Source organism: Plectropomus leopardus, chromosome 2 (genome assembly GCF_008729295.1).
Source record: "Plectropomus leopardus isolate mb chromosome 2, YSFRI_Pleo_2.0, whole genome shotgun sequence".
NCBI lineage: Eukaryota > Metazoa > Chordata > Actinopteri > Perciformes > Serranidae > Plectropomus > Plectropomus leopardus.
The window spans coordinates 34,702,740-34,713,163 of NC_056464.1; the positions used below are offsets into that span (position 1 = coordinate 34,702,740).

A 10,424-nucleotide genomic window follows, 5' to 3' on the forward strand; every position below is an offset into this window, starting at 1 on the left:
GTTACAGCTGATATCTTTTAGGACATATCTAAGATTTAGGACGTCTCAAGGATTTTAGGACACGTCTCGGACTTTAGGATGTTTTTCAGATTTTGGCACGTTTCTAGGATTTTAGGATGTTTGAAGAATTTTAGAACATTTCTATGATTTTAGGACATTTCTTGGATTTTAGACCATTTCTGGGACTTCTGGATGTTTCTAGGATTTTTGTCAGTTTTCAGGACTTTAGGACATTTACAGGATTTTAGGACATTTCTAAGATTTTAGGACATTTCTAGGATTTAGGATGTCACTAAGATTTTAGGACATTTCTAGTATTTTAGGAAATTTCTCGAATTTTAGGAAATTCCTAGAATTTAGTACATTTCTTGGATTTTAGGATGTTTTCAGGATTTTAGCACATTTATAGGATTTTAGGATGGTTCTCTGATTTTAAAACATTAATAGGAATTTGACATTTCTAGGACTTTAGGACAATTCTTGAATTTTAGGACATTTCTAGGGTTTTATGACATTTCTGGGATTTTAGGACGTTTCTTGGCTTTCCTTTTTTGCCATGATTGTATTTCATTTGTTATTTACGACATCTATTGCTCGTCTGTCCGTCCTGGAAGAGGGATCCCTCACTATCCTCTACCGCTCTTCCTGAGGTTTCTTCCTTTTTTTCCTCCGTTACAGGGGTTATTTTTCGGGAGTTTTTCCTTGGGTGATGTGAGGGTCTAAGGGCAGAGGGATGTCATACACTGTAAAGCCCTCTGAGGCAAACCATGTTTTGTGATAATGGGCTCTATAAAAAAATTGACTTGACTTGACTTAATGTTTTACGGTAAATCACACATGAATAAAATAAAATTTCAATAAAGTTCCATAATTTATTTATTTTACTTCAAATGTGCAATACCTATGGAGCCCCTCTGGTGACATTAGATGAAAAAAAAATAATGCGTGGCCACGCGTTACTATCTCGTGGCCACGAGACAGTTAATGTGTGGTCACGAGATAATAACGCATGGCCACCAGATAGTTATTGTAGTCATCCCATGCCATCCCATGACTGTTGCTTTTATCATGGACAAGTTTGATTTAATTTCATTTTATTTTAATATAGGAATGAATTACAATGACATACTTAAGTCACTTGCGGCAAGGCATGGAGTAATTCTTAGCAAGAGACACTTAATTCGGCTGCTCAAAATGCATGGGCTTAAACGCAAGGAATCTCGTGGCCACAAGTTATTATCTCGTGGCCAGGAGATAGTAATAGGTGGCCACGCATTATTTTTTTTTCATCCAATGTCACCAGAGGGGCTCCGTACAATACAGTTTTATTAAGGTGCAGTAATTCTTCATGTCACTGTCTTAACTGCAATATTTGATTAAACAATTCAACTGCAGCAATCCTGCGTGCAATTATTCAAATATGTAATATTTTATCATTTTCTGGATCACATTAAGGAACAGCAGGGGGCGGCAGTGCGAGGGGCGCAAAGCGCGGTGAAACCAAAGAAGAAGAAGAAGAACGAGGAGGCTGTGTCGCTGCTGTATCCGGGCTGTTTGTAGCCATGCACCTGAACTAGGAAGCTACTTTATCTGTAATTAAATAAAAAAAATTTTTAACATAACGTGAGGAAGAATATACCTGAATTACGGCGGTGGATGTCACTCTGAGGTGAGGCTCTCAGTCTTGTTGTGGTTTTCTCTAAACGACGTAAACAGAGAGAGTTAAAGGAGGCTAACCGGAACATGCTAACATGTCAGTTGGTCTCTGTGCTGGTATGTTACCGAGTTTATCAATCACAACATCGTCAATGATCGCCAGAGTTAAACTGTGTCACCTCACGGGTTAGTTTTGGGTGATGAGTTTGTTAAATTAAATATGACGGAGGGTTTTAAACGCCGCAGGAGGACTGACGGTATTTCTTATGTTTATTCAGAGATTAAATGTAACGTTAACTAACATTTACTCAAGTACAGCACTGTGCTGAAGGACAGTTTAAAGTTATGTATACATAACTTGAGTAAATAAATGTTTGACACTTTATCCTTCTTCTGTAACACGTCAGATGGAAATATTGTATGTTTTACTCCATATTTACATGACAATTACACGGGAAAAAGTATGATGTGTACATATTTTAGCAGTATTACATTATTTATCTACCAAGTAATATATAGAGTATCTAGAAGTGGTTCCACATCGGAAAAACTGCAACATTTACATGCTACTGTATTTGTTAATGATAAAAAACAGAATGATATAATATTCTACAATAAGGGGTCGATCATACAGGTTTTTCAGGGCTGATACTGATATTAGTAGTTAATGAGACCAATAACTGATATTTGGAACTGATATGCATTTACAATAAAAATGAAAATCTTTGTCAATATTTAGAATTTAATCTCCAACTAAAAACTTTCAACCGCAAATACAGAAAGTTCTCAGCAACTTATTTTTTTTTATAAAGTCAAGTGAAAATGGAAATTAATTATTTTTTTACAAAGTTAAAGTTCCTCACATGCTGATACTTTCTTTGCACTTTTTAATTAATTGATTTTATCCACAATTAATTAAATAAAATGCTGATACAGATAATCGGCAAAATCTGTTAACCCCTGATCTAAAATAACATGAGTCATTCTGCATAATAAGTACTTTAACTTTTGATCCTTTAGATAAAAGATAAGAGTGACTTTATTGTCACCCATCTATATACAATGCAGTAAATTATAGAGGAATTAGATTGTGTTTCCCTGGTCCAAAACAAACAGTGATGAGGTAATACTCAATGTAACTGAAACCAACATTCAGACTACATATAAAATAAAAACAAGTTACAAAAACAAGTACAAAACATGCAGTGCAAACGTAGAAAATATAGTAAACTAACTACTATTCTTATTCCAAAACTACAGGCAGTGGTAACAAACATTAAAACATGTAAGAGGATTTTAAACACACTAAACTTTTGTTGACATGAAAGGATTCTCAAGTCTCTATATGTGAAATAAGAAACAGGCAAGGTAAATGTATTTATGTCACACATTTATACCCAAAGTGCTTTACAGACTAGTCGCCCAATCACAAAACACGCCCCAAAGGGCTGAACAATATTGATTTAAATTCAGTTTAAATGTTATCTATCAGGCCTAATATCACAAATCAAAATTTGCCTCAGAGGATGTACATTTATTTTAGTTATATATTTTACTTCAGTTGATTTAAACTCGTTTTTTTCAGAGGTATCAGTGTATGACTCATAACAGATCTGAACCACATGTGAATTTTTCTTGTACAAAAATTCTCAGTAAATGCCACACACTCTTAATTCATACTCGTGCTTAAAAACAAACCTGTTTGTATGAGCGGCAGTTGTCTCCACACAGGAGAGAACAGCACACACTCACAGCAGACTCTCATCATTTTAGGTTGCATCAAATAATCATTTGCAAAACATCAAACCCTTTTAATCAAGTTATGATAGCTAGCTGCTTTATGAATGGGCACTTAGCATTTGGATGACTTCACAGGTGACATCATGCTCCTGGAGCTCGCAGCAGCTGAAGATCGACACGTTTGACCGAGAAGCCGCCGTCACTGCTGTCGTCATGGGGACGACGATGAGCGAGCCGTGTATCTATGACAAACTGTCCGAGAGCATCGACATCCTCCGCCAGTCGGGTTACCGCTATGGCATGTCGGAGAGGGAAATCGAGAGGTTCATCAAGCAGGTCCTGGAGACCAACGAGCCCAGGAGAGAGCCTCCCCAGTTCCCCATCCTGAGAGCCACCATAAAGGTCAGGCCTGCTAACGCAAATAAAACCTCTAAAAGCTAACCTGTTGACTCTTTGTACCAAACATGCAGGTGAAAGCCTGTTAAATATGAAGATTTGGCTGCTTTTTCCAGTTTGTTATTGTTGTTGATTTATTTTGAAGGTGTTTTTAACGTCTGTCAGACAGTGATAGACCCTTTTTTGAGGCTTCGGTGCAAAGGTTCTTCTTTGTGTTTATTCTGTGGAAATGATCTCTTTGTATTATATTTGTCCACTGCAGCTCAAAAAGAAAACATTGCAGGAATTTGTCCTAAAAATCATGCCAATATGGTCAGAAGGGGCAAGAGAAATCTCTAGAAAATACAGATTTTTCAAAGCATTGAATCACTTGCCTGTTGTAGAGTGCACAGAGCGTGAGGGTTTATTCAGGCTTTGTGTGTCCTGAAGGACTCTCACGTCCCTGTTGTCCTCACAGTTTGTGGTGGCGGTGGGCTTCCTGCTGGTGGTGGTGCTGGCCTTCACGTACCCTCAGAGCGCCCCCCAGCTGGGTCTGGTCAACCTGGGCTGCTACAACTGGTCGTCCCCCCTCAGCCACGTCCGCCTGCTGTCCCTGCCCATCGCCAAGAAGTACAACCTGCAAGGTGTGAAGCATGAGCACACGTTTGTACGCTTACAGTTTTAAAATGACAAAGTACTGGGTATCTAAGGATGAAAACAATCAGGGTTAAAGATAATATTTCATATCGATAGATGAGACTATACATCGTCTTAGCTAGTGGATATTGTTACATCGTGATATGGAATAAATGGTGTTTTTTTCCTGATTTTAAAGGTTGCATTACAATAAAGGGAAATACTTTCCTCAACTTATTAGACAGTTCTTATTTTAATACTTGCCTATACTCACTTAATCATTATTTCTACATTACTAATGATTATTGATCAGAAATGGAATTGTGTGAATATTTTTTACCAATAGTCCTCAATAGTTTAATAGTCCTACAATATTATCAAATCAAAGAGGGAATTTGATAAAAAAAAAATTAAAAATTGTCAAGTTTGATTCTTTCTCCCAGTTCTAGCATTAATTAACTGCCTTTAAAGACGATATATATTCAAGATATAACCCTAAAATACCGCAATATAATTTTCAGCCCATATTGCCCGGCGCCAAAAACAATAAATGATTTGTTACTGTGCATGCGCTGCAGGTTTCCATGAATGGTGGAGCGCCGGCTCTCTCAGGCAGAATCTGGTCAACTGTTCGGGCTGTGCAGAGATCTCCTCGGTGCTGGAAGTCCCAGAGAGCCTCAGAGGGACGGTGACTCTGCGACGGGGGCCGCAGCTCGTCCTACTGAAGGTCAGAGGTCAAACCCAGCCAGGGTCTTTGTCTTCCTGTCCAGAATCAGATGAGAAAATGAAACTTTAGGTTAACTATTTTCATTGTCGATTGTTGGCTGTTTTCTCGATGAATCCATCAGCTGTTTGGTCTAAAAAAATGACAGAAAACGGTTTAAAATATCAGTGTTTCCCTAAACACAGGATTATCTCCTCTAACGTATTTTCTCAGCAACCCAAAGATATTCAGTTTACTGTCATAGAGGAGCAAAGATACAAGGAAATATTACAATTTTAAAAGGTGGAATAAGATCATTTTTACCCCTTTTTCTTAAAAAAAACCCCCAACTAATCAAACTGATTTACTGATTATCAAGTTAGTTGTCTAATAATTTAATAACTGACAACTAATGTATTTCGATTAATGGTTGCAGCTCCATTGAACACTAATGTGTGAGAAATGTCTTGTTTCGTCGTGCTGGTGTGTGCAGGGTGGGGAGTCTCTCAGCGTCCAGCGGCAGCAGCTTGAGGAGCTCTACCTGGCCCATTCAGGCTCCATGTCCATTCTGCTGGAGGAGGACGACGGTCTGCAGAACCACAACCTCGGACTCCCCCAAGGACCCGCCAACTTCACTCTGCTCTGGTACACGTTTCTCTGAGTAGTCGAGGTCTTTGTTGGTCCGTCCAGGTCTGAGGAACCCAGACTTGACCTGCAGCATAAAAACAGTGGAAAAATATTTGAGGAAATCTTTGCAAAAGATGTGTGCTATTAAACAACAATTGCAGATATTAAATTTGATTGAAAATGATTATCTTCTGTCTGTCTAATGACAAGTTGGTTACAGATTGTTTTATTATTGGTGCCAGAGGTCAAATCTGACTGAACAATATGAACTTGTGAAAATTTCTCCTTATCTATATCCACCGTTACAGAAAACATACGCAGTAACTCTTTAGTAATAGAAGACCGCGGTATTGATGGATGGTGACTGTTGGTGTGTGATGTGTTGTCGGTGCAGGAGGTTCAGCTCTGGGACCAGGGAGAAGGTGCTGAGGTGGCTCTTCCCAAAGGCTGAGCTCTGCCCGCTGCTGGACAGTGCCGGGACCATCGTGCAGCGCTGCCTGGTTACCCACAGCACAAACTCTCAGAGTAAGGTGAGTCCAGACGCCCACACTGAGAGACTGAACAGGAAAACAGTTTTATCGTTACCGACAGGAGCGACGCACAACACTACAAAAGTAAGAACGTTTCAGAAAAGTTGAACGCGATGTCGTTTTCTTAAATGTATTTTAAACATGTAGAAAGTGCAGATGGACTCACTCACCACAAATGAGCCCTCAGTCTCTGCTCTGACTGTGCTGGTCTGTGTTTCAGGGTGTCGGGGTGTTTGGCTGGCTGGTGGTGGGCGAGGGGTTACCGACTGTCCGGGTTCTGCCTGTTCAGCGCTGTCAGAAACACTGCAGCTCCTTCAACCTGTGGCTGACACCTGGAGACATGGGTAACACCTGCCGCATCTGTTTTTAATCCACAAACATCTTTAACTTTAACAGAACAAAAACTTCCCAGTGTAAATATACAATAATACAATACAATACAATAATACAAGAAGAAAAAAAAACTTTTTCCCCCACTTCACATTCAGTAAATAAATATATGAATAAATATACTTGTCATTTAGTGAGTGTTTTTTTTTTTTTAAATTATTATCTTTGCACAATATAATAACGATGATGGAACAAGATGGAAAAGGAGCGTAACGAGTGAATAATTCTGTCTGATATCAGGCAAACAGCACATTTCTCAATAAAATACATGAATCGTGTTATTTTGTTGTGCAAAGAACTTAATAAAATGATGATAACAAAATAATTATTTCACACATTTCTAAATATTTTCTGCAGTTAAATGGGATATTTTATTCTGAATCACAACTGCTTTCTTTTAAGCATCAAATGTGAAAATGTCTACATTTGTTTTATTATATTACAAAAAAAATTAAATGATAAAGCTGCTGACACTCTGACCTTTGACCTTTTGTAGTGTACGCTGACCCTCGTTACTGGCAGATGGAGCTGTTCCCCGGCCGAGGCCAGAACATCATCTGCGACGGTTCGGCCTTTTAAACCTCCAGAGAAGTGAAGGAGGACAGAGTTCAGGACGTGCAGATCGGCTGTGAATGTCGAATTTTCGGAGCTCGTCGGCCTTTCTGTGGCCCCGCCACGCTGATGCCTTATAACCCTCCGGCCTTTTTTCTGACGCACCCGTCCGTCCAAACTGGACACCACTGCACACATGACTTCATTTTGGGAAATAAAGGGATCCTGCTGCAGGTTTCTAGGGTGGAGGTCAGAGGATCGAGAAGTGACTTTGTGACTGTCCTCGTGTAAAACAGCAGAGTCTTTAAACAGTTCTCGGATGTTCTGGATGTGCTGTGCTCGTGCCATAGCTTCAAGCAGATCTATAGCAATTAAAAGAAAAATGAATTTATGAAATCACTGGGTGTCTCTCTCTGTCAGAAGGTAGTGAAACACTGTTGAGTGCGTTGGCATCACACTGGTTCCAGACGTCTGAATCACGGCCCAAATCTCTGCTGTTGCGCCAGTTTCCGTAGTTTAAAAAAAAAAGTACAAATCTCCCCTCCGTCCCCGACAAAAAACACCATGTCAGTCAAGAGAAACAACGTTCAGTGTCATTATCAGGGAGCCTGCAGCTGCTGATGTTACCGTACACTTACCTGATGCATACTCCACTCGCATTTAGTCATCTTATAACCAAACTAAGTTTAGGATCACAGGGAGCTCTGGCTGATGTGTTCATCCAGTCAGTGAGCACTCGCTCCTTTTTGCAATGCATTCTGGGAGCTTTGTAGGGGTTTCATAGTGTCTGAACTTGCTGGATGTTCACTACCTCCTGTATTTCTGAGACACGCCTGCAGCTTCACCTTCTGCTCCTCATCTGTTTTTATTTTAATTTATTTTATTTTATTTTAAAAGAGCCGGTTCACCCAACTTACAAAAACAACAACTTTCTCTGCAGTGATATCTTGAACATGATGTCAACAAGGTCTAATTGCACATAATTGTTATTTTTATTTTATTTAATTTTTTTTACATATGTTATAATTTTTTTCTTTAAATTAGTATCCAGGCTTGTTTGTACTGCATGGAAAACATGATTAGAAAAATAATAGATAAAAGTAGATGCTGCTTGTGGACAGCTTCCAGAAATCACACATTTAACTCACACTGAGATAATACACTAGTGCATCCAACATTATTACCTAAAAATGTACAAAAACAACTGTGATATTAAAAAGTTAGATTTTAAATGCTGCTCACTCTCTGCCAGCTGTAGATTGATCAGTTGAGAACATGAAAAACTACAGCTGAGTAAATTTACCTGTTAAGTTATGTCAAACTTCAACCTATCTCGACTTAAAAACTGCAATATGATTTGATTGTAAAGGACTATAAACTTGGAGGTAGAATCTATCTTCAACAGGGTTGTGTACTGACAAGAATCTGGCGATATGATACGTATCATGACAGTGGTTACGATTCGATATATTATGATACTGTAAGCAAGGCAATGTATTTTGTGATTTTTGTTTTAAATCTTATTTAAGGAGAACTGTCAAAGTATAAAGAGCATACTGCCATATGCATAAAGGTTACCTCTGCATTTGTATTTATCACAGTCGCTGTAACATTAAACACTGTAACACTACTTTTTGTGCAAACTGAGAAAAAGAGTTAACATTTAACACTTCATTAGTACAAAAACAAAAGTGCACTCAGGATTATTTAGGTAAACAAATAAAGAAAATCGCTATTTTTTTTGAGAATTGATTCAATAATTTCAAAACCTTTATTTGAAATAGTTTCTACCCCAGAAAACTCGCTCCAGTGAGCTCTGTAGATTATCCAGAGGGGGCGGGCAGATATCTCAAAACCAAATCTATCCACTCTGACTGGAGAGATTATACTACAGACTACAGAGAATATGTATTTTTGTAATTTGGGTGAACTGACTCTAAAACAAGCAGTTACTACTGAAACCTAAAAAAGATTTTTGTTATATTTTAATATGCTCATCAGCATCAGACAAAGCTGCTTCTCTAATATCAGTGTTGTTATTTATTGTTATGATTGTATGTATATAAGTTCAAGCCATTAATATTTTAATATGTTGATATATTATTAGACTTTAATCGCTTGTGGTTATCGGTGCAGACAGTTAACATCAAATCAACTTCAACAGATGTTTTTTTCTCTTTCCCCCAAAGCATCCCAAAATCCCAGAAGCAGTGGATGATTTACTTTGTGCATAAACAGGGTTTCTGTTGGTTCTTTAAAAAGTCTAATTAAGATTAAATAAATTTGCCAAAGTTAATGTCAAATCTGAGTTCCGGTGTTTGAAAGTCCCTCATTTTGTTTCAGTGTCCCAAAACTCCAGTTTGGGGAGCTTAAACAAAGTTTGGAGGTTAATCTTTTAAATGTTTGCTTTACAGAGAAATGTCAGTTTTAAGGGAAAATTAAAAATTGTCATGTATTTGCTTCCATCTGTGTGGGATTTTTTTTAAGTTGTTTGAAGTAAAGTGGTTGAAAATGAGGCGAGTTTGTTTTGTTTTATAAAGATGCTTCATTTCGCAAATTACTTTATGACAAAAGGAGAAAAAAAGGTCAGGTCCACCGGTTAATAAATTGTAATCTCAGAATTACTTAATTTTGTTGCTGAGACCTGTGAGGCTCTATATTTTAATGAATTTGATTTCTTTTTTCTGCAGAAATTCTAAACTGGGAAATTTTTGTTCCTGTTGGAGAGACTTGTTTATCATCTAATTATTTTAATATAATAATTAATATAAAATATAGTAATATAATTTGACTTCATTTGACTTTTTTAAAATCAAAGCCCAAAGACTAAGTTAAATAAATAACTTGTTTTGATAAGTCGACATATTTTTTCATTATTTGTCATTTATGTCACACAGCTCAGAATATGTGTTAAATGTTCTGTACATACGATGATCAGAGCATTAGCGGTTAACACTTGACTGCGATTTAGACTCCAACAATTAAAATATATCAAAAAATACCTGTCTCCTGTGTCGGGTTCACACTGGACACAGAAGCATCACAGAGCACGGCAGTTTTCCGTGGAGCACTGCCCGCCTCCTTTCAGAGCCTGCGTTGAGTGACGGGGCGGTTCACACTGGACACAGCCGGCTCCGTGACAATTTTGGCGCCTGGTCTATTTTTTTCTGTGAGTGATCTGGCCAAAAAACACATCAGACACATGCACGAGCAAT

General features: G+C 38.0%; 1 protein-coding gene across 1 annotated transcript; it reads left to right on the forward strand.

Annotated features, from left to right (window-relative positions):
• The first annotated feature begins 1,530 nt into the window (after window positions 1-1,530).
• Window positions 1,531-9,685, forward strand: c2h6orf89 (chromosome 2 C6orf89 homolog). The gene is made up of 8 exons (XM_042509600.1): window positions 1,531-1,669; window positions 3,532-3,798; window positions 4,250-4,415; window positions 4,986-5,134; window positions 5,604-5,755; window positions 6,132-6,267; window positions 6,488-6,611; window positions 7,154-9,685. Exons 2-8 carry the CDS (start codon window positions 3,610-3,612, stop codon window positions 7,234-7,236), a joined length of 999 nt encoding a protein of 332 aa, XP_042365534.1. The 5' UTR covers window positions 1,531-1,669; window positions 3,532-3,609; the 3' UTR covers window positions 7,237-9,685.
• The last annotated feature ends 739 nt before the right edge of the window (window positions 9,686-10,424 follow it).